The sequence below is a fragment of the Triturus cristatus genome, chromosome 9 (genome assembly GCF_964204655.1).
Source record: "Triturus cristatus chromosome 9, aTriCri1.1, whole genome shotgun sequence".
In the NCBI taxonomy this organism is placed as follows: domain Eukaryota; kingdom Metazoa; phylum Chordata; class Amphibia; order Caudata; family Salamandridae; genus Triturus; species Triturus cristatus.
This window is the reverse complement of record NC_140592.1, coordinates 821,167,969-821,193,062: the sequence shown is the minus strand read 5'-3', so window position 1 is coordinate 821,193,062 and position 25,094 is coordinate 821,167,969. Positions and strand designations below refer to the sequence as shown.

At 43.6% G+C, this 25,094-nt stretch overlaps 1 protein-coding gene across 3 annotated transcripts in view; it reads left to right on the top strand.

Annotated features, from left to right (window-relative positions):
- CEP170B (centrosomal protein 170B) overlaps positions 1–25,094 on the top strand; it is a 318,645-nt gene that overhangs the window by 188,454 nt on the left and 105,097 nt on the right. For all 3 annotated transcript variants that reach the window (XM_085626239.1, XM_085626237.1, XM_085626238.1), the window contains exon 6: positions 14,319–14,454. In XM_085626239.1, coding sequence (XP_085482365.1) covers positions 14,319–14,454 — 136 coding nt within the window. The remainder of the gene's footprint in view (positions 1–14,318; positions 14,455–25,094) is intronic.

Here is a 25,094-nt window from a genome sequence, read left to right as displayed (position 1 = left end):
CCTGCACAAAGGCAGCTACAAAATGGACAAAGCAGTGAGTTTGTAGTGAATTTCTGTGATTCAGCTAGTACCACCATAACAATGCAATCCGCAGCAGCGTTTCACTCTGTTCTGCCACAGTCCGAACTAACAGTAGGAGGAGCTTCATGTGGGTCTTCCATGCACGCTTTCAGGGTAAACATTAGTTAGGCTCAGCCTAATTGAAAAGGGGCTCTGTTGGAAGTCCATCTTTTAACAGCCAATAAATGAAGGCGCAGCGGGGAGTGGAGGTGAGGCTGCTTTTGACAGATGGAATGGGAGAGAAGACGGCCTGCAGGTGCACTCCTAATGAGTGCTCCTTCAGAAATGCGGAAAACAAAATATCTTCATGGTGAAGTAGCCAGTGGAAGGACGCTGGCCAGTAGCCAGTGACCGGAAGCTGTACTTGGTCCTAGCTCCATGGCAGGCAAGGATAGCAAAGCAAGAGAGGAAGTGAAAGCGGGCGACATGCTGGCCAATCAGGAACACGTATATTTGAGCGCTGTTAGAATAAACCAATGGTAAGTTCAGGTAAGTAAGGCACGGGTTCTAAGCCCGTTTTACAAAATGTTCTACTTAGAAAGGACTTTGCATGCACAAGCACTGTGCTGGCAAAACCTGAAAAGTTTATAGCTTTGCCTGGTTATGTACTCTTTATCACTACACAGACCGGTGTCCCGTCTGTGGAGAGGAATAAGAATGAACTCTAAGGTTTGTACATGTGTGAGTCTGAAAATTTTTATTTGGGTTGTAGAATATCTGCATCTTTATTTGTAACTTAATATGTGCCCCTCCTCAAACAAGATTACTTTGTAAAACTGGAGGATTACGCAGGCTGTAGTCACTTCGAGAGGCGAGAAATTATTTACTCTCCTTTTTCCATTAAAGTTGCATGATATTCCCTTTTAAAGATGAATTCACAAGAAAGTTATATACAGCAATCATGTATTGCCAAATCTGAAAAAACAAGCCGCTATTTACTTCACATTTCAGAATCATCCCACTTTTATTGTTTGTATTGGTCACTAATTAAGCACTAATGAACGTGCATTGCTACACGCAGGCATCTTAAAGAAATTAACAGTTGAAGAATTGATTATACAAGAAAAGACTAATTTAACAATTACTCCTCTATGATGGGCAGTACATTGGAAGGTGCATATGTAGGAATTGCACTGTCTCTGTTTGTACTATTTCAGCATTTTCAGAAATGTGCGCAGGCTTTCCTCAATTCTATGTACCGTCCATGGTTAAATTATTGGCAGCCAGGTGGTGGACAGACTAAGGAAAGGTAGTTTTAATGGTAATATTTGAGGTATTCTCTGAAGATGTTTAATGTGCTAACAACACATGGCATTTGTGTGAAGTAAAAGTTAGCTATCACAATGATACAAAGCCAAGTGCCTTTTTAAACCTAACTAAATGGTATATCCTAAAGTTTAATTCACCCATCACACTTGTCAAAAATAGATTTCAAATAGATTATATTATAATAGTTCAAGAACCACTTTTGAAAGGGTAGCGTGAGGTTCACCTCCAGAAGCCTTTTGCCAACATAAGCATACATGTAACACACATTCCATACAAAGCCTTTTTATGAAAATTATTATCTACAGCTCCACCATAAACGGAGGTTTCCCTGGACCCCAGCGAGACCTAGTGTAGTGTAACATTCCCTCCAGGTGCCTGATGTAACTGAATCTCTCCTCAGCCATAAACATTCATCAGGAACCCAATTAAGGGATCACAGATTCCCAGACCTCTGTGTAAGGCATTTAAGAAACGTGTAAGGGATCTTCCCCTGCCATTTTTGTAGAGATGCCCTTTCCCCAGAAGTTTGATGAAACATAGTTTTACTATTCTATTGGAAAGTGCTGAGTTCAGACACCCAGGAATTAAGACCAATGAGCGCACACTGTGATGTATTCCCATTGCCTAACCACTAATAATGCCACCAGTAGAAAGAATGAGCTCCAGATTTTATTGCAGTAAGAAGTCCACAAAACATTTTTCGTCATCTAAGACCATTCTCACAGACTCCAGCAGTGTGGAGAAGGATCCAGCATTTCTATTAAGTGCAGGGCTAACCGGCAAACCGTGTAGTTCCTACTTAGGATCAGTACAAATCATCCTAGCATATTGTCTCTGCAGCAGCAAATACCTTTGTCTTCTGAATATATCTCAAAGGGTAGTGGGAGAATTAGGGATGTAACTCTGGCCTCCTTGCAGACAGTGTACTTACTAAGCACAGTATCTCCCCAGGAGTGACTTGTTATGTACACCTGCCAGGATCATTAGATTTGTGTGCACATAGCTGCCAAATGTCCCATGTGATGCCATGCCATTTAGTCAACCTCTGCCTTTTTAGCCATCAACACTTTGAGTGCTTGAATGTTTTAAGCTTATTCTAACCAGTTCAAAGCAAACCTACGAGTTCTACAATGGAAATTCTGAAGCAGAAATGTTGCGCATCACCCATTAGATGACACTTGACAGTTGGGTTGTTAACATATGAAATTAATGGGACACTTGAAAAGCTAATCAACAACATAACACAATGTTGGATTACATGCACCACAGTGGTTCATTGGAAAGCCATATGGTCAATAAATCGAGTATTATTTGTATTTGCATAGTGCGGTTAGTCACCTCTGGAGTTATTCAGGTGCTGTGCTGCAGATCTCAGTCGAAGAGCTAGGTCTTGTGTCTCTTCTTGAGTGGGTCAGCAAGGGTGCAGTGTGGAAGTGGAGGGGGACGGTTTTCCAGGCTCTGACAGCGAGGCGGGAGAATGATCATCCTCTGGAGTGGCTGATGCAGATACATGGTGTCTGAGCGGGGGCGAGGTGTGCGTAGTGGAGGTTTCTGGTTGCCTGGTGGAAGATCAGGTCGTGGTTCATGTAGGCTGGCCCTTGGTTGTGGAGGGCTTTTAGGCGTGAGTTTGGAGCTTGAAGTGGTATCTCTTCTGGACGGGGAGCCAGTGGAGATCCTTTAGGTGCTGGGTGATGTGTGTCCTCTTGGGCAGGTTGAGGATGAGTCTGGCTGCTGGATTCTGGATTGTCTGGAGTTTTTGCATGACTTTGGTGGTGGTGCCTGCATAGAGTGCGTTGTCGTAGTCAAGCCGGCTGGTGATGAGTGCCTGCGTCACAGTTTTCCTGTGCTCATAGGGAGCCATCGAAGATTTTGCAGAGCATGCAGATCGTGTGGAAGCAGGCTGAAGAGACCGCGTTGATCGGAAATTTCGTGAAGAGTTCGCTGTCCAGGATGATGCAGTGGTTGTGGGCATGGTCTTTCGGCGTGGGGGTAGGTCCGAGCTCTGCTGGCCACCAGGAGTCTTTCCAAAGGGTGGTTTGTCTGCTGAAGATCAGAAGGCAAGGGTTGATGAGTACTCTTGAGTGGATGGAGTTCATCAGGGTGGTTGTTGTCGGTGTGCTAAGTTGTTCCCATGCATGCAGTGAGTGGGTGGTTGGTGGGTGATGGGTTGCTGAAGAGGTCTTAGGGTTGGGGATCGAAGTTTCTGTAGATGGTTGCTATCTTGTTGTGGAAGTGGTCGCCGAGGGCATCGCAGAGTTCCTGTGAGGAAGGGATTGAGTTTTCATGGCTGACAGGCAGGTGAACTCTGACGATGGTAAAGAGTTCCATGGCTTGGTTGCCGCTGGTCTTGATCTGGTGTATCGGAGACTTTTTTTTTTGTTTTTTTTTGTGGTTTTGAGCTGGCGATGGTGGTTGTTGTGGGCTGATTTGTAGGCGGCTCAGTCGTAATTCCTGCTGGTGCGCGATCTTCTTTCCAGTTGTTTACACCTATGTTTTGATGCACTGAGTTCTGGCATGTACCAGCTGGCTCGTTTGGTGGGTCTGTGCATTTTGGCTGGTTTGGTGGAGGTGACTTGATTGACAGCACTGGTGATCCAGGCATTGAAATTCTCTGTCTGGTCCAGGTCAGTGGTGATGTTGGGCTGCGCAGTGCTGAGTGCATCGATTCATTGCTGCTGAGTTACCTTGGTCCCACTGCGGTAGGGAGGACTGTGCCGGTTGAGAGTGGTGCGCAGAGGACCGGTGAGGGTAAAGTGTATCATGAAGTGGTCCGTCCAGGGGAGTTCGGAGGTGTGGCTGTATCTGATTCTGTTGCTGGACGTGAAGATAGTCTACTTTGTGTGTGGGGTCGGTGACTACCTACTTGAGGCCGATGTTTCTTGTCTTACCAGGGAGTTGGTGTCGGTGGAGTCATCCAGGTGGAAGTTGAGGTTTCCCAGGAAGATGTAGTGTTCGGATTCGACAGCGAGCGGGGCGATTAAATCGGGGATGGTGTCGCTAAGGCCGGTTCGTGGTCCTGGCGGTCTGTATGCAAGGGTGCCATTTGATGGTGGTTTGGGTGTTGACGCGTCGGTAGAGTCATTGGTGCTGGTGATTGATTCCTTGTGTATGATGGCAGTGCCCCCTCTGTGTCTGTTGGTGTGGTCACGGTGGTTAATCTTGTAGCTGCTGAAAGTTGCCGTGGTGATTACTGGGCCTGATGTGGGGTGAGTCAGATCTCCGTGATGAAGGGCTTGTCAGGGTAGATGCTAGAGATGGTGTCCCAGATTTCGGTGGTGTGTTTGCAGAGTGATCTGGCATTGATCAGGAGGCAGTTGAGTTGATTCCACGGGGTTGTCGGCATCAGGGGTTGATGTGGCATTACTCGATGTGTTGTTGGTTGGTGTTGCGGTGGCAGTGAATGAGCAGTGGATGCAGGTGAAAGGTCCCGCTGTGGAGGGTGGTGATGCAAGGAAGCAGTTGTTGCGTGCGGGGTCCAGAGCACGGAGTTCTGTGGTGGAGTACCTGTGGGATTGCGAGGGGGCCAGGGATCCTGGTGCTAGGCGTGGCCCTTCATGGACAGGCTTGCCTTTGACGCGACCTCACTGGCTTCATTAAGTAGCCCTGGAAGGTGGGAGGAGATGCCTGGGAGGCAGGGGCCTTGGACAGCGAGTAAAAATGGTGCCGAATAAACAGGAAAACAGCACAACAGCAGAAAACAAGCACAGAAAACAGACTTTGATGAGGGAGATACTGCCGAGCAGTATTCACAAAGTGGACTTACGGTAGGAAAACAGAACATGCAGTGTCACAAGCAATTTCAAGCAGCCAAACAACAAAAAATTCAGCTTTCACCCAACGTTACTTTATGCAGCAGACCAGCAAAAATTCTACTATTACCCAAAATGAGCACACCAAGGGATGGACCGGTGCTCCAATAACGGTTCGAGAGTAACTGGAGGACTGGGACTGTGCCTCTGCGCTATAGGGATCTGCACCGGGGGGTGGAGAGCAAGACCTAGGAGGTCGAGGGCCACTCATGGCTCACGTAAATGCATTTCTAAAACATTTGTTTAAAATGATGAAAATGGGAAACTATGAAACTATAGTGCAAAAGGCCTGCCGCAAGCATGGCCTCACCTGTTTCAATATAGTTGAGCCTACCAGACATCACAATCTGTCTGGTTGAGAAAGACTTTTCTGATAGACTTCTAGGTTCAGATTGCTCACCTTTTGAATACTCCTCGGGCATCACACTGGATCCGGAAACTTATCAGCAGTACCACAACATGCTTGTAGGGGATTCCCTGCGCTGACGCGGTTCGACTCTGGAAATAACGTGCAGGGCTTGTATTGGTGCCACTCCCACGCGCTGTAGGTTCCTTGCGTTCTGAGCCACTAGATGAGGATCCGGACCAACCTCATCCAAAATTATCAGTGTACAAGGGAAATGTTTCCTAAAACAACAGGTTTTTACACTCGTAAGGACTATCGCAAACAAATGTCTGGGACTGATGATCATCAGATTTACTTGTGGTGCCTGGTGAAGAGTCACGACTAAGGCCAGCAGTGCTTGTGCATCGATAAACCTGGAAGGCATACAAAACTGCGAGTCGAAAGGCTACACAGCAGAGCACTGGAAGACTGAGCTACAGACCAGTCCAAGTCATAAGTTTGGTCCTGGTCCCGTTCCAGATCCAGAAGATGCAGGATTTGTTCCAGATGTCAGTCTTCATCTTGTTTAAAGTTGTTTGGTAAGTCGAAGAAAAAGCACAATAACTCGAAGTGTGACTCTGCCCCTTCCCACCACACATTCTTCTGAGAGATGTGAGGGCAGCACCATACACTTGATCTCGATCCCAAAGTTGATTGATGTCAGAGCCGACCCCGCATCTAATTCTGGCAGAACCTGAGTTTCCAGGGCCATCCACTACGCGGAAACAGATTGAAGAGTTATAGAAGGCCGGTGCTCCAACCCTTTAGATCCTTGGTGACTTCCTCTGGTGCTCATTCAGGCCCCACAGAGCAGAGAGAATCTCCAAATGGAATACCGCAGCAGGGATGCCCTCTGCACCAGTTGGACCCTCCAAGCCTATCACAGGACTACCTCCGGCTCCAGTTTCTCCCTCCTCTTGTGCCACGGTCCGTACCAGTTTCCAGAACTTCAATGCTGATGCCAACTCAGTTGATGCCCGAAGAGTTGGAATTGGCACCCGTTCGACTAAGGCCATGCCTGGCCGCTGGTGCGCTTTCACTTCCTCCACTTGACCTGCCACACTGCCACCTCCACAAGTGAGAACATATACCCTGAATTCCCTTTTTGCCACAGATTTGGACAATGATCATGACGTGGGTGATGAGATTGGGAGCCGTACTGCGAAGAGAATTGGTGTAACGCCTACAAGAGGCTAGTGGCCTTGATACTTTCCCTGAGTCAGGGCTCCTTTCACTTCTGGTCTGGTCACTCGAGAAAGTGCTTCTCATGCCACAGTGATGCGTAAGGCAGCCACAGTTCTTGACCCTCCAGCCTTTCAACGAGGCACTTATGGATTCCATGGTGGGGGAGTTTTAGCCACACCTTACCCTGGTATCCCATTCAAATGCCAGATTGCAAAATGCCATTGCCCTTCCCCAGGCGATCCTGCTTTATCTCAGAATAAACCCCCCCCCCCCCCCCCCCCCCCCACTCCTGTAATCTTGTTTGTGCAGAGGTCTACAAGCCAGACCTACCAAAACACATTTTGAACTACTCCCCATGATGGGGAGGCTAAACGGGTGAAGACGTTTGGAAAGAGTCGCCTCATCCGCCAGCTTGGCTCTTCGATCTGTAAATGCCAGCTGTTTACTGTAATGCTATTCCCATGGCTTTGGAATTCGGTGGCTCAAGTCCTCTCATGTGTTCAGCTGTCCTCGCCAAGGCTATACAGGATGATCGTAATGCATCCAAGTTAAGTTGTTGTGGCTTGGACACCACCGATTCAATTGAGTGAACTAGTTTCGGCATTCATAACCATGCTTGGCTGCGATTACTCTTTTTCAAGCTATGTCCGGTTGTTCCTCATGGACTACCTCTTTGATGGGACTCACCTGTTAGGGGACAAGGCCGGTTCTTCTCTAGAGCTGTTCAAGGAGTGTAGTGGCACTGCGCGCTCCCTGGTCTTATCTGCCCCACATCGCCAACCACATCAGGCCTATCGTTCCTTAGTGGCTACTGCAGAGGCATCCTCTAACAATCCAACTTCAACAGGGTGCCCAGCAGATTTGCAGTTGAGGCCACGGTGCCCACTGCTCCTGCGGTCAATTGGCCTCCCAGTCAACTGACCTCTCACCCCCACAAGCATCTTATATTGGCCCAGGTCTTGCCTGTGCTTGACCCTGAAAACTGGATGGTAGTTTTGGACCTGTGGGATATTTTCATATCCCTGTTCTGCAGGCCCATCCACTTTAAATGTGGTTCATGGTGGGGCAGGAACAATTCCAGTTCACAGAGCTCCTCTTTGCTTTCACCCGTTCTCCTGGGGTGTTCACAAAAGCAATGGGGATGGTGGCATCACATCCTCGGAGGTCAGCTGTCCCAGTCTTCCCCCTATCTTGAGACCAGGCTGTTGAAGACGTGCTTGCCCTAGGGAATATTCGGCCACCTCCAAACTACTGCGAACATCCAGCCATTTTTGGTGTTTACTATCAACATGCCAAAGTCACAACTCCTTCTCAGATGCTCCGCTTTGTCTGAGCCATTCCGAACATGATTCAGTTTTTCCCCTGGAAAGGAGAGTCCTGGACATTCAGGCTATTATTCTGATCTTTCAGCCTCGCTCCTGAATTTCAGTAAGGTCAATTCTGAGGCTGCTGGGTCTGATGCCCTACTGCATCCTGCTGGTCAGGCACTCCAGGTATCTTATGTGGGCTCTGCAGTGAGATCAGACTTCTGTGAGCCCACCATCAAGGGTCCTCTCTGACCATGTCCAGATTTCACATGAGATTGAGAAAGATCTTGTGTTGATGGTTGCTGGACAGCGATTGGGTTTGCCGCAGAACCCTCTTCCTTCCCCACCCAGAGCTGACATTGGTGACTGAAGAATCGCCTCTGAGTTTGGGTGGCCATCTGGGAGAGGTGACTATCAGAAGCCTCTAGCTCCATTTCAGCCTCCTGAGGGCCAGACGCTTAGCGTTGAAAGCCATTCTTCCATCCATAAAGGGGTGGCTGGTACTGTTGCTCACGGACACCACCACCATGTGGTACTGTAACAAACCGAGTGTGATGGGATCACTGATGTCCTGAGCCTCTGGAAATGGCTGGGCCACTAAGAATTTTTCCTGATGGTGAACCACCTGGCTGGAGCATTGAATGTCTGGGCAGACAAATTCTGTCGTCGGCACCTAGCAGATCATGAGTGGCAGTTACAATCTGCTCTACACCACTTTCTTCTTGGGCAAGCTTGTTTTGCGGACATGGGCATCCTTCTTGGCAAAAGTTGTAATGCCAATCTACATCGGTCAAAACATCACCTTACTAGTGTTCTGTGCTCCGACTCATCCCTCAAAGGAGTAGAGACCCTAGCGTTTGAACACCAAGAGAGCTCTGAGCTTTTATAGTGATCATATCAAAGAACACTCGGGTGACAATCCGCTATTTGTGGGGTTCTCTGAAGTGAAAAAAGTCAAGCCTGTTCTGAAGAGAACCATCTCCTGCTAGATCATTCTTTACATTAAGACTTGTTACACGTTGGCCTAAAAGCCACCAGAAGGACTACATGCTCATTCGACCAGGGCTGAAGCTGCTACCACTGCATTGACATGCGGAGTCCCTGTCCTGGACATTTGCTAGGCGGCTGTGTGGGCGTCCTTCCATATGTTGTCAAAGCACTATTGTCTGGACAGCATGCTTTGGAGAGAGGGGCATTTTGTCTGCTCAGCCCTGCAGGACTTTCTGGTTTGAGTCAATTCGCAAACTCACCTCTGAATAGATACTGCTTTGAGGTGAAAAATATGTGGCTAGAAGTCTCTGGTAAGAACAAGTTACTTACCTTTGGTAACTCTTTTTGGTAGAGACTGCATCGAGCCTCAGATTCCTCACTGACCCTCCCCATGTGTGGGCTCTGTCTGTTAATAAGATCCCAAGTATAGGAATCTGCACACTGGTCACAAACAATTTGCTACTGGGGCTCTACATCTGGGGGCATAGACAGCCTTGAAAGCAACTGACAGCGTGCAGAAGTGGTGCCTATATAGGCCCCACACGTCATTTCCCGAGCGTAATTGCATCAGAGGTACTGCTGACGTCTGGGGAATATTCACAAGGTGAGGAATATGTGATTGGATAGTCTCTACCAGAAAGTGTTACCGAATGTAAGTAACGTGTTCACTGTGGGCTTACCAAGAGCATTTAGGGGCTTGCATCCTTGTTATTGCTTACCTTTGGGTGTCTTTACTGTCACTCTTATCTGCTTGCTTTCTTTCTTTTGGAAGGCTTACTTTGTTTCAAACTGTCCTCCTTATTTCTTCCCTTTCCTGGCGCATAGCCTCTTTACCGTTTCTTATATTGGTTGGATTTTATGCTTCCACTGCTCGCTCTTAAGGAACAACTTTCTATTTTTTTGTTTAAACATGCCAAGAGAGGGCACCTTGTGCACTTTTTTATCTCTTCTCCAACTTGCTCTCTAAATAAAAGAAGCCCATGTGCCTATAAAATAGTGCAGCGACCTCATCACTTTTTATTTTATTTTTTATTTTTAGCCACGCTGCACAGCAGAAAGACTAGTGAAGAGGCAAGAGGTTGGGGTAACAGACTTAAATATGACTGTGAGTTGTGTTAAAAGCAATGATCCGGATACCTGTGACGCCAGTGGTCACAAGGGGCAATGCAGGGTTAGTTGTTGCTCCTGGCGACCCCTAAATTACATCTGTTCTTCTCTGATATGCTTTTGTCTTGTATGGAATTATTCATGTGAGCTCTCACAGAAGAATATTACAATAAAACAGGTAATAAAGTATGGGCAATGCCTGTATTTTACAAGTAATGTATTATAGCATTTCTATAAGTAGAAGTGGCTGTAGTTTCAAACCCCACTCTCGAAATTGGGTGAGGGTAGAAAACGATTTGCTTGAATTTCTAGATTTCCAAATGTCTCCCGACTTTAAAACCACAAGATATTTGATGCAATTTTTTTGGGGCAGAATTGTTATTACATTTTTTTTTAAAATGTCATTCCTTTGGCCAAATGTGTTTTTTTTTCTTTTCAGTTTTCAACTCGGTTGAAATTTTATCCCCCCATTTTATTTACGCAAACGTTTTAACATTGACAGTTTAAAAGTTTTAATAACATACCAGCGAAGTGGCTGTCTAAAAAAACCTTTCCTTACCCCCCTGGTACTTACGGGATCGCATGCTTTTCTCAGTTCGTGGTTATGTAGTTCTGGCGCTTTCATTCTGCGGTCACACTTTTTCCAGAAGCGAGTCTTTTGCAAAGCGACTTCCAGTGTGCAGGATTACATTTATTTGCTACTAAAATAGAAACTTACTTTTCACATTCGCTGTCAGCGCTAACTACATCATCTGTGACTTTGTTTTCATATACACATGTTCATTTTTTCCAGAGACCTCTGCTGCCATCCTCTGCTCCTGTTTTTTTACTTTACGCGCAGACAATTTCTCCAACAAGACTACATTCAGTTTAGTTTCTATTTTTATCATAAGAGTTCTATTTTTACCTTGTTTTTCTGTTATAAACTAGATTGTTTTGTTTCTAAGAACACTCTCGGTAGATTGATTTTTTTCATGGCAAAGCTGACTGCTTGTTAACTGTTTTTTATACAATAGTACAGTATTTCACAGACTAGCGAAAATAATTAGATTTGCAACTCTGTATTGGAATTTTGTGGTAAATGCGCAGTAAATCTAGAACATTTTGTGTGTTTTAAATGGACATATATTCCCCCCACACTGTAAGTAGGAGCATTTAAAGAGCCCTGCCCGCATTTTCACGGTTTAGATCTCGTCTTTATTAAAGAGCTTTCTGCATTAGGAGCATGGATTTTTTTGTGGTTTGAATTAATGAGGCTCTAAATGGTTTCCGTATCCTATTACATATTCTACAGTGATCTGCAACATTGAATCTTCTGCACTCCAGCGCAGGGCTGCAGAAACCTTTTGTAAAAATGTGGTACTCACATGGCCGCTCTTTTCCAAATTTTCTTATGGTGCTTGCACGATACACCAACTTTTTTTGACAGCAGAATCTTGTAGCATTCCTGTGCCTTGGGGGCTCCTTTTGTGTAAAGTTTCTGCTTTTAGGGCCTTTTTTCACAGTGATTTCTACCTTGTATCTCGCAGCTAAACATATGAAATGGCATAAATAGTTGTTTTCATTGGATTATTAAAGTTCTAGCATACATTAATTATCACCACAACTGACTGGATTCAGAAGAGAAAAAGGAGAAGAGCTTTTTCACTAAAAGTGTATGTAATTGAACGCTCTCATTCAGATATGACCCACTTTGGTCAGGAACATTTGGTGAGTGCTGTTGATGAAACCACCTCCAAGTGCTGTCACCAAGATAAGTAGATGTCTCTAGAACAGGTGTATCTTTAATTTTGCTTTGTTGTGCTGTATAGTTGGCGGACTGCTCTAGATTCTCTTGGGCCTGCAACAATTGAAGTGAGTTGATCTATGTCTTGTGTTGCACTGCCTTAATGCTGTACTTTGATTGCGTTGAGGAAGGTATCCCTCCAATCCGAAAGGTGGTATTTGTTTTTGTTTACCCAGCTCCACCTAACCGTTCCAGCACACCCTGTTCTGTTCCTATATAGGACTGTTCACATATGACCATGGAACAACTCTGGTATTGCCTTAATACTAGAGCACAAGTCAGGGAAGAGAGATGGACATGAAATGGTCCCTCTGCCTGTGACACCTCCCATGACTGTGTTTTAAGGGTCCAGGGCACTAAAGATTGTAGGCCTCATAGGTTTGCTAGCCAGATTCACTCGGTAGAGGATACACACAATATTTATAGCGCCATTATCTATTGGCGACTCTCTCGGCTTGTCACGAGTGGTGTGACTTTGATTGCATAGATGTTGGTGGTTGAGAGCACCTTTTGTTGGGAAGGCTCAGTAGAAAGTCATATCTAGTATTTGCCGGCACTTTTTGGATTTTGTTTCTTTTGTATCAGTTGGATTTATATTGTGTATGTAAGTGTGCATTCACTTCCTTCCCAAAACAGGCTTCTTGACCTTCTTTCTCTGCCCTTCCATTTTATCCTCATCACTCTTCATTATGTCTGTCTGCTGAACAAGGTTATAGAATGTGTTATGTTCCTTTCCAGAGGAACTTAGGAAAGAACGATGAAAATCGTATACACTAAGGGAAAACATGCTCGTAACCTGATTCTCCACTTCCCTTATACTTAACTAGACTACTCCTGGGACTATTAACTCCACTGCCTCTTCTCCAAAATAAAAATTCTGCATCTTCAACTTTTATCACCTTGGCTATAGTGATTACAGCTTTGTGGAAGCCCTGCTTCCAAAAGGTCCTTTACCTTTTCTTCTTAGTGCCGTGAAACATTTTGGGATGTACAGATGCTTTCATAAGTACGTCATAGCATGACATGGTACTTGCTGCTTCCTTTGCTTGCCAGTCACTAACATTGGAATGCTAATGATTTTTGCAGTGTTTTTCCACCGAGTCATCCACTAAGCATTCATTTCTTTGATGCAAATGCTGTTTGCAAATTGCTGTAGGGAGCAATAGGACAGTAGAAAAGTTACCCGTAGTTATTGTTGGATAGTGTTTAACCGCTGTTTGTGCTGGCCTGGTTTCTGGTGCATTTGCCATGCAATTGTCTCTCTAATGTTTCTTCTGTAATGTATTGCTCACCGTTAATAGCAGTTACACATTTGCTGCTTAGACAGGTGCAATGCTGGTGTGGTGAGCCATGAGTCTTATAAGGAAGTGCCTAATTCTCATAGCTACAGCTTCTTGGTTTACCTTAGTAGGAGTAGCAAACATTCTGAAGCCACCTCAAGCTGCTGACTTGTAACGTCTATCCATCCAAGTTGTAAGATGTCATGTGGGCCTGCCACAAAAATGCAGCCCCATCTGTGTTTTTCTTCTAATTTGCTTTCTCGTATTGCTTAAAATATAATTTGTATTCTAAATTACATCCTCCTCATCTTCGAGCAAATCTCACTTCAAGCCCAACTATCCAATTTCCACTTCACTCTTGACTCAAGTCAAAATGCAATTCTTGATGGCCCACCTCAAAAACCTGTGCCCCTCTACCTTCTTTTGGAAACCCTCTCTTTTTTAGTATACCATGCCCGGTGGAAGGTGTAATAGTTTGGCCGTTCTGTCGTCTCCCACAAACCTTGCTCAAACTTTGATGCAAATCTTCATTGCCTTTCTTGTGCACACTGTGTGCATTATATTTCTAAAATGTGTGCTTGCCAGACATTTGGAGCTCCCATTTGTATGGCCATATTCACTCAGCACCAGGCCAAGAGCCTTGCTCTCTTCAACATTGACTTAATGGAAATGGCCATCCTCAAATACCTGGAAATGACTGCTATCTGATGTGAGCGTTATTCAAAAATGCTCAAAATAATAGTCGATAGTTCGGAAATGGGAGCACACATGGCATTAGTGGTCTTGTGTGCGCGCCATTACCTATAATGGATATACTAGTGTCTGTTTATAGTTTGTTTTCTCTTGCTGATTCATGACTTTGATAGTTTTGTTCAGAATTAGGTACTTATTTATAAGGTGCTTTATACCAGTTAGCAGTTTTGTTTTTATGCGGAAGACACACATTGCTCAAATAATAGTAACACAACAATATATAAATATCTTCGAAATCCTCTCCACCTTTTGAGCAACCACCGGATGTCCAAATGTTTGATCTGATGGAACCATGGAAGCCTAGGATGTATCTACTTCATTAGACAGTATGAGATGCCCAATAGTCTTGTGATGCAAACTCTGTATAATAGCATGTTTTATTTGCAGCATGAAAAGTACACCAGCCAGCTTCAGATGAGTATGAAAGTGACCACAGCAAGAAGAATGGAGCAGTTGGGAGAGCAGCAAGGCTACTCTGAATCCCAGCAGGCAAAGTTGGAAAAAGGAGAAAAGAAACCTACAGGTATTCAGTAGGAGCCAAGTTGTTTACGTTTTTGGAGTTAATTCTTGACAAGATTTTATAAAGTTTGTTAAACTGGAAAACCATGGTGACTGTTTAGATTATTTTTATTAAACAATATGAAAGAAATGTCTTTTTAAGTGAATTATGTGGTTAACGGAAAGAGGCAAACAAAGGTTATCAGTTGGTAAGTGGTTTTGAAGACCTGCGTGTAGTTGCTATGCACAAACGTGCTGCTCTGGTCTGTTGAGCCTTTCCTTACTGTATGATATGTGGGTATCTTATAGGGATTTGTTTTTGATGTTGGCTTCTGTTGCCCTTATGTAGCATCATCAGAAGGTGACGGGTGCACCGGAATGTCAAGCAGCTTGCTCTAAGTTTTTAATAATAGCATATTTTGATGTACATTAGAATTGTTAATTTTGTTTTCCGGGATTCTCATACTTTGGGAAGTACTCTTATATCAGCATCATAGTCCCCAAGTAAACTTGTTTCTCAAATGTGTGTTTTATTAGACTTCCACTGGTGCATGTCTTTTCAAGGTGGGTCTATAAGCAAGCCACTTCATGAATGTGGAATGTACCCAATTCCTAATAACCACATCTACTACTTTTGTAGTTTACTCCTTCTTCGATTTCCTGGCCAATGTCGGTGACCTTTTATACAGAATGGGGTAGTGTTATTGATGGTACAATCCTGAATTATCATATGCGGTTATTTTAAATGAAAACGGATAGGAACCATTGTTTCAAGACTATATGCTGCTACTGTTGTTGACATTGAGTAGAGAAAACTGTACAAATAAGGAAAGTAAGCTCTATTCTTTAGTTCCATGTCACTCCTTACTTTTAGAAATTCTTCAGAGAAAAGGACCATCCTATTACCAAGAATGTGAAACCTGTTGGTCTCATTATGTTGGCTAGTGTGGCCTTAACATTAAGTCGTTTTTGTAACTGTACAACAGTAAATCCACTTATGTATTATTGAAATGCATACCTTTGGATGTATTTGTGCATTCAGCATTACTCGGAGAAAGAATGGAAGCATGTTTTGGTGGAAGTTCAAAGAAGAACAAGCATTAACAAAGTCAATACATCTGGCCTGCAGATAGGAATAACTCATAGTTCTTTACTATTCCAAGATGGTTGCTGCATTTAGAAGCAACGTGCCTGCTATATTGGAATGATAAAAAATAATAAAATATTCCAAACCATTCAAAGGTGAGCATCCATCCAAGAGGTCTAGCCTTCAAATGTTTTTAACATAATTGTAATTGCATTTATATAGCGCTTACTACCACTGACAGGTGGGGTGTTGAATTGCTGTTTCGGCGAGTAGCACGCTACTTTCGAACCCAGTAAGGATTAGTGGCGAATTAGTATAGTGAAATTATGAAAGTAATTTGAGTGGTGGATATGTTAGTCAGTTATTTGGATTGAGAAGGATAGTGGAGGGATAGAGAAGTGAAAAAGTTTTGAATTTATATAGCGCTTGCTACCCCTGATGGGCGTTGAATGCTTTTTCCGTGAGTAGCACGTTACTTCGGAACCCATACAGTGTTGGTGGTGAATTAGTGACATATGAAAGTAATTTGAGTGGTGGATATGTTAGTCAGTTATTTGGATTGAGAAGGATGGCTTAAGGGTAGAAGAGGTGAAAAGGTTTGCATTTGTGTAATGCTTGTTACCCCTGATGAGGTGTTGAAGTGCTTTTTCGGCAAGTAGCCCGCTACTCCAGAACCCAAATGGATTAGAGGTGAATTAGTATAGTGAAATATGAAATTCATTTGAGCGGTGGACATGTTAGTCTGTTATATGGAGTGAAAAGGATAGTGGACGGATAGAAGTGAAGGGTTAATATTTTTTTTTTTGGAACTCCTAGCAGTAGGAGGAGGTTTGGATGAGTAAAAGGGAGGTGCAGGTGGTTGAGTAAAACGTAGGTGGAGGGGTAACGGCGGGAGGGTTTAGAAAGACTTGTTTTGGGTGTTCGGAATGTTAAAAAGAAGTATGAGATGATGCAAGGAGGGGTGGAGTAGGGAAGAGTCTCGAAATCGTTATTTTGGGGATTAAAGTAGTAGTGGTATGGGGTTTGGGATGAATGAGAGTGGAGGTAAGGGATATATTGATAGAGGTATAGGGTGAAAAATTGGCGAATGTTTTGGGAAAGAGTAGTAGAAAGAGGTTTGAGATGAGTTAGAGTTGAGCTAGAGGATATATTGAGTGTGGTATATTGTGAAAAATAGGATAGTGCGTTGGCTATGCTGAATTAGAAGAAAAGTAATAGATAAGGAAAAGTAACACATATATATATCCAAAAGTAATAACGATATAGATCTATAAGTACATGGAAGGTATATAGATGTATAAAGGAAGGTAGTATATGTAGATTAAAAAATCATTAAATAAACACCGGCTTTCAAGTGTTGTTGTACTTTAAATTATATATAATATTTATATTTAGATCAATAGTGAAGCAATTGTAGATAAATAGTCATGATAAAAAGATTTACTTATTTACGCAGTCACTTGTATACATGTTAAAAACATAGAATGATGTAACTATCAATAATATGTACATTTGTTAAGCAGAACTAATAAATATCTATATATATATATCTCAAAAACATAAGTATTCTATACATTTATACTAAGCAATACACATGTATAGCTACATATCTATAGTACAAATAAATGCTTGTATACAGCAAGATATGCTGTATATTTGTTTCTGTTTGCAAATGGTGGTTATGTAGGGAAGAGTCCGATCTTGAGTTTTGTAAAGAAAAGGTTGTTATCCGTGGATCTTATGTTGGGGGTAATGTCATTGTTCTAAAAGAATGTGAAAGTCTGTTTCATGGTGGCTGCCATTAACAATGCCGGTGCTTGTTGTGGGGTGCTGCGAGATGCAATGAGTGCCCAGTCACACTTTTTGGGATGTGCCAGATCCTCGCAAATGTAAAACCGAAAACAGGCATTTTAATGAAAAAAGGTTTTAACAACAAGTTGGATTACAAATCCCTCGCACTGAAGAAGCAGCCCAGTCACTGATGCAAACACATTTTTAGGGGGCTGTAGTGATTGAGCTCTCTCATGCTCTCTCACACTCGTGGACTGGCCCATTGCCCAATGCTGTAGTGAATGGTTCTGTGTAAGACGCCAGAAACGCCTAAAACAATATGCCAAGGAAGTCCTTGTACAGTCCGTACAAGTGATCACTGTACATGCTAGCATGGCTACTTTTCAGAATCCTATTGTACCTCTAGACTTTGCTTAGTGCTCAGCTTCCGGTAGATCTTAAATAAGAAAGATGTCGGAGTGCCATTTTTCTGCCTAATTGTGCCCTTGTTATTGACTTCTACAGAATGCAGTGGTCTGTACTTCTCGACCTTTGCCCTAGCGCAACAGTTCGTTTTGACTTCTGTGGACCCCTATTTAATCATTACTGGAAGCTGGGGACCGCCGGCCGAAGCAATTTCTATGATTTTGACGCTCAAAACAATACACAAAAATACCAAAACAAGTAGACCCCAAACTTATGCTCAAATATTGAAATGTTTTGTTTCAGTCACTATCAAATGTAGAACGTTTTCAAACCTTCTATTTTGTTTCTCCTTCATTAAATTTTTTTTTCATCAACCCCCAGGAGTCCTTGCACAACAGGTTAAAAACCAATGCCCTAGTGTATTTTTGTATCATGCTCCACATTTGAGTGAGGGACTAATTTGCACCAACTGGTTGGGGCTGCAACTTAATTTTGAAAATATAAGCTATGTCCTCCCTATTCACAGGCACTACTTGGAACTATACTGTTGGAAGCAGAAGAGAAAGAGTTTTAATCCCATGTAACCTAGTAGCAAAGTAATGTTATAATTTTGTCCAGGGTTCTATTTCATAGTTTTCCAAATCATGAGTCCATTCTCATATCATTTGGGCGTTTTGGCTTCACTTGGAGGTAGAGGGATTTTGGCTGTTTTTGTCGCATAGTTCTCCCTTCTTAATTCTACGGTATCACTCTCTGATATGTGCAAACAATTCTTTGTTCCATGTCAATCAGGCCTATGTTGTCTCTCCAATATGACTTTACGACGTAGTTTCTGCAGACTTCCCATTCCCCTCTTCTCGCATTCTTTTCTGTCTACTGCCTCCCAATCCTTGATCTTGCTGAAATTTTTGTCTCACTTTTCTGTCACAAATGAGCTTTTCTCATTTTTTCGGTAGTCAAAGTTTCATCTTATCTATCTTTCTCATTTCCCAGTATGCTCTTTCTTCATCTCCAATTCCCACCCCTACTCTTTCTCTCTGAAACACACATTCTCATTCCCTGTGTCTCAAGTCCATCTCCTACTGTTTGTTTTCAATATTGATGTTCCGAATTTGTATTTTTTCTGCCTCCCATTATTACTGCTAGAATTCACACTGTTGCATCCTTTCTTGTAACTAATCTATTCAGCTTTTCCGAACTTGTCTCTTAATTATATCTCTGACACGCTGTACATTTGGCCTGTGTATCCTTTCTTCTGCCATCTCTTTGAATTATTTCCTGTCTGGTTCTCTTTCTTCTGTCTTACCTAGCCTCTCCTCTATTCCCTTTTATCTACATCCTCATGTTCTTTATTCCAATCCTACCTTTGAATTACATGTACAGCTTGCCCCTACGCTGGATTCTTACTACAGCTATGTTTTGCTGTAGGTGTAACTTAAGTCTAGTTGATATTTCTTTCTGTTACCAGGCTGGCTCTCCATTCCTTTAATATTTTTGCTTTCTTGTGTTTTTTTCCCCATTCTCTCATTAAATGTGTTCTCTCACTCTGCTTTCCTTTTTCTCCCGTTGCATACCACTAGGCTTGCCTCCCGCTCAACTTATCTTCAGTCTCATCTGTTTTCTCTAGCTATTTGTCCAGGCTCATATATTTTTAGGTTTTGCATAGGCAGCGCTTGCGTTGTCTCTTCGAGACATTTTGTATTCAGAATAAGGGCTTTAAGCTCCGCCCTTTTTCCACCCATTTATTTTATTGGCTCCTTTGACTGTCTTTTCGACATGGTTTGTTTTCATTGGTTAATTTGTTTAGTAGTCCCTCCTTAGTAAATCTTTTCTCCTGTTGTAACCTCCCATAAGGACCTCCCATAAGGACTACCCCTGTTACATGTGTTGTTACTCAGTATGTGTTATTTGCAACTTGTGTGCACTATTTTGTTAATGACTTTCTCCTAGCTGCTGTTGCAGACACAACACGCTCTCCCGCTTCCACAAAGCAGAGTCCACATGTTTTCCTGGCTCAGCGTGGCACCTGATCATGGACAAGCAAAGCTGATGCAAGTACTGCTTCAGTCCCAGGATGTAACCACCCCAAGATTAAATGAAACATCATTGTAGACCAGAAATTGTCCATTTCAATCTTCTAATCGTTTTATCCTTATTATTTGTTTGATGTGCAGAACCAGTAATTCCGATTTTCAAGTGCTTGTTCAATGCCGATACAGGCCTTTTCTACAGCATGTCAAAATTACCATTTCAGTAAACTTTATGACTCAATGCATTTCTGGCTTTTTCCCCTTCTTCAGGGGTAACTTTAATGTAGGAAAAAACACAATAACATATCAGGAGAGTGTTAAATGCCCAATTAGTCAAGTTTTTTTGCAAAGTTATTCATAAGTTTCACAAAAGGTGCCTTATGTCTTTAAACTAAAGAATGTGTATGCCGAAAACCCAATAACCGTCCCAAGAACCAAACTTTTTGTCCCCTTCCAAGGTGGACTTTTAACTGCACTGAGTAAAATGTAAAAAGCTATAAAAATGAACTCCTGTTACGGCTCCAGTTAAACCTGCTTACCAAACAAGTTCAACAACATGCACTCTGACATTCAAAGCACCTCATGCCTTCGACCCTCAGACCGATCAAGAAGAGCGTCCGCTTCATTAATCATTAGTATTAAAACACGTGGGTATACCAACAGCCGCTAAGCAAATGGTTGTTCCGCCCCTTCCTAAACACATGCTTATCCCATTGCATACCACCATTGAAATGAAAAAAATACGTAAAAGTAAGTTTTACCAAAGAAGGCACCGGAAGCCCTCAAGGTGGTCCTGGCTCTGCGTGCCCTACACTCTAGCTGAATGTTCCATTGACAAACTACCCTGAGTTAAAGTTAATCATTTTGTGAAAGTGAGTTCTATACAAATGCCTGAAGACTGGATAACTGCTTGTTGAGCTCTAATGCTTGTTGAGCTCTATTTTTATTTATTACTTAATAAAGCGCATAGCTGCCTGACAAGACATTCCAGTGCTAGTTTAAACAGTACATAGCTACATAAACCAGATCCAAAAAGCCACGTCTTTAGTTGCTTACAAACACGTTCCACAGAAGTGCAGAGTCGTAGTGTAAGGGACAGCACATTCCACAGTTTGGGAAAGCGCGTCCTCCTTGTTTGAGCATTTTGGCATGAGAAGTCTCTGCACGATTCATGGCACTGGAGTGAGGAAGATGCTTGGAAATGTACATAAGCACTAGATTTTTAAGATATTAGGGGCCAGCTTGAGTCATGGCTTTGAATTTAACACACTAATCAATGGTAAGCCTGTGCAGGTATGCAGATGAATGGATACTGAGGCATGCCTGGTGACATGACAAAGGAGTTGGGCCGCAGCATTTTGAACAATCTCTAGCCTCTTCAGCAAAGACTTGCAATCTCCCAGGTAGAGCACATTGCATAAACAAGGCGAGAGATATTAGGAGCTTGCACAACCCTCCTTTGCGTTGAAGTCAGGAGAAGCCATAGAATCTTTCTCAGGCATTTAAGAAGACCAAATGAGCTTGCACATACCTTGTTAATCTGAGGATCCATCAAGAGGCTGCTGTCCAGCCAGATTCCCAAGCAGCCCCAGTTCTTCTGGCCACCATTGTGGGCCCCAGAAATGCCCCTGGTTTCCCACGACAAGAATTTCAGTCAATATGTTTAATCTAAGGCAGTTATCTTTCACCCATTGCCCCACTGCAATTAAACATGGTCTGAGTTTAAACGCGTTGTCCTCCAAGGTAGACAAGGAAAAGACAATTTGTGTATCGTCTGCATATGAGAATAATGTAAGAATCAAGGCCTCCATTATGTCTGCTAATGGGTAGACATAGATGTTGAAAAGAGTAGGACTCAGGGAAGACCACTGTGAAACCCCGAATGGCATTCTGCCTATATAGGGTGTGAACAAGGTTTTGATATGATGTGAAATGTACGTCCTTGCAAAATAGAACAAAACTATTGGAGGGCCAAGCCCTGAATTCTGCTTTATCAAGCCTCCTGAGACGCACGTAGTGAGAAACGGTGTCAAAAGCTGCACTCCAATCCAAAAGAATCAAGGCAGTCATCCCTCCTGCATCCAGAGTCACTCTGAAATGCTGAGTGACCCCTAAAAGGGCAGATTCTGTGCTGTACCCATGGCGAAAGCCTGACTCAGAGCCATGAAGAAAATTACAGGATTCTAAATGAAAGATAGTTGAGAGTTAATGTGCTTTTCAAGCAACTTTGCTAGTGCCAGCAGAAGCGACATTGGACAGTAGTAAATCTTGAGCGTATCCAGTGACCGCTTTATAAGCAGGGGCACAGTCATAGCAAGTTTCCACATTGAGGGAACAATGGCCTGTGCATTGAATATTTTCAGGAGAGCAGTCCACACCGGGGAAAGAATTTCACTGTCTTGTTTTAGGATCACTGAGTTGCAGGATCAGAAGGTGATCTGGACTTGAATAATAGCCGAGAGAGACTTGAAATATAAAACATCGAGTAAGCTAAAAGAATGTAGGCTCCAAACCTGCGCTGATGGCAAAGGAAGATGCATTCTCAGCAGGACTATCAAAGGTGGCATAGATTTCAGTTACCTTCTTGAAGAAGTCTTCGGCAAATTCATTTCACGTGGCTTTAGAGAGAGAAGGCCATGGCGTCATTGAAGCGCGTTGCATCAATGATCTAATGAATTGAAACTGTTCTTCAGAAGAGTTGTTGGTACAGCACATTTTACCAATTTACCATGTGCTGCTGCACAGCAAGTGTGGCGCACAACACAGCTTCTACAGTTGTTATTCTAATACAGTTCTCATTTGTCTCTGCTAGATGACACATTACTTTTTATATTCAAGTTACGGAGGGGCTATCCTTTAGAATGCACATTTTGTGGGGTTCTTCCAACAACAGCTTCTAGCTCTGAAGAGTGACCACATGTGGGAGTGCCAAAAAATCAAACGGAGGGAGCGGAGAGGTATAAGAGTAGAATCATCCTTCTATATAGCTATAATTAAACAAAGAGATTCTACCAATATTCAATATATCCTTCCTTGTGTGAAGAAATTCTAATGAAAATGGTGGATAGTTAGTGTTTAACCCAAAGAGTTGTCATGGGAGACACTATGTGGTGTTAAAATTCCCCTCACGCACTAAGAATCCCTTAGTGTCATGCTTCATCATGGGAGTCTTCCTGTCCCTCTACGGGGCAGGGCGTTTTACAACCTACAGAGATGTGGGAGCACTTAATACACTGAAAAAGGCTATGTGTAGTGTAAGAGTTAGAGTGATAGGGTCGAAGAAAATAGTGGTACAATGATAAACGTTGCCTGGCTAGTGAAAAAAAATAAACTTTATTCACTTCCCTAGCTGGTAACATTAAAAAACTGGGGAATACATAGGTGGTCTACTGTTATGAGTAGCCTACTTGGTCAACATGTTTCAAAAGCCAATCCCCTTGGCTTCCTCTTTAGGACCGTGCGTGATCCCTATGTCACTCACATATAATTTATATGTAATATGTACCTAATATGGTTTGACAATAAGAACATGCTCAAATCGGCATGTAAAAAAGTACCTAGTTAGCATCTTAATTAACTCTCTTATGGAGGCTTGTGCGCTCCATGAGCTTTCATGGTAGGGGAGGGCGCCTGTAGTTAAACAATATTGAATGCTGCACACTCGCCGGTCAGTGCCTCCGTGTATCTCCGACTACACTGAGGCACTGACCGAGTGTGCAGCATTCAATATTGCAAATCCCCACTCGATGTTTATAGGCAGACGAGAGGGATGGGTTATCTGGTGGCTTTTGGCAAATTTTTGTTGTGGAGGTGAGCTCATTTAGAGCGCTGGTGATGGGCTGACCATGTCAACCACTTAACATTGGGAAGTACCCGAGAAGGGTGTAGTGACAATAGATGTAAGCAGCTTTAACCCTGTCCTCTTAAGCCCTTTTGTAAACACTGGTCAGGTGGAGTGCAGTCACCGCTTTGGCCTTACATTTGCAAGTACCGAAACAATTAAAAACAAAAATCTGTCTGTTGGGAGAAGGGTTTATCACTAGAGATTTTTTAATGATTATCAGTTACCTTAAAATTTGCAGATTTGTGTACATAGCTACCCTCTGTCATTTTTTGACAGGCTCTTTTTTTACGTTTTGTCAAGCATATTTTGGTGTGTAGGTTTATTCCAACATGTCAAAGCAGACTTTTGGATACAAACTGTGAGGTGCCTGCCTGTTGCACCATATCGGTGATGGATCCGCACCGGATTTTCTTTGGTGTCTGGTGCATGACCTGGACTCGTAGTCCTGCTCCGACTGCCGAGCCATGGCCTACCAAAGCTTTGATGGAGTGGTCCCTAAAGCTGCTTGTGGCCTGGCATCAAACTCCATGCCATTCACCACAGAAATTCGTTACCGGTCTAGAGGAAGGTCCGGGCACCACTCCGGTAGTCCTAAGTCCTTATACTCCCACTCGAAGTCATTGGAACGGTCAAGTAAGAGGCATAAGAAACACAAAAAGTTGAAGCGCGCTTCAACTTCTACCGGTCTGTCGACTGATGTGACTGAGGAATTTTGACACTCTAGGCCTTATTCTTCGAAACATGTGCCTGGTATGGCTCCCCGCTTCCCTGTCCTTCCTGAGACTGGAGCGAACCCCGCCTAGCTTAAAGAATTCTATGTGCCTCATGTTCGGGCGACATGACCCTTCCTGCGCCGGCGGCTCTGGCGCCAGTGCCCCCCAATGGATCTGGTGGTGGATTCTGGCCAGTGACAGTCATACCCCTGTGACCTTCACTAACGCCAGCCCCTGCGTCAAGACTCCAAACCCGCCGGCTTCCCCCGGCCGCACCAGCCCGATCCTTATCCCAAACTAGCTGGATCGGCGCATATCAACGCCAATTTAGCACTTACTTGAGTCCTAGGTCGGTTCCTCAACCTTATTTCGAGGGGCTAGGAATAGAGGAAGTTTGGGAGGGGTTGCTGGACCCTTTACAAGACTAGCCTGAGCATGAAATGGACTGGTATGAGGAATTGGGTGAGACCAGTGGGCTGGTTACCGCCACAGATTTTGACCTGCTTTCTCCCCCTACCATGGCTACGGTGGAGGGAGCTTCATAGGCTATGGTGATGAGAAGGGCAGTTGAGTTCCCGGACCTTCAACATCCTTCATTAACAGAGGTCCTGCAGCAGGGTGTCTTCTCCTCGGAACCCCTCCTGCCTTTCAATGAGGCCTTGACTGATGTCCTTTAAGGTACCTGTTCCAAGCACAGTACAGAGGTTCCTGTGAATAGGACTCTCGCCAGCCACCATCGTCCTGCACCGAGTGACCCAAAATTGCTCACCAACCACCTTACCCCCAGAGCTTGGT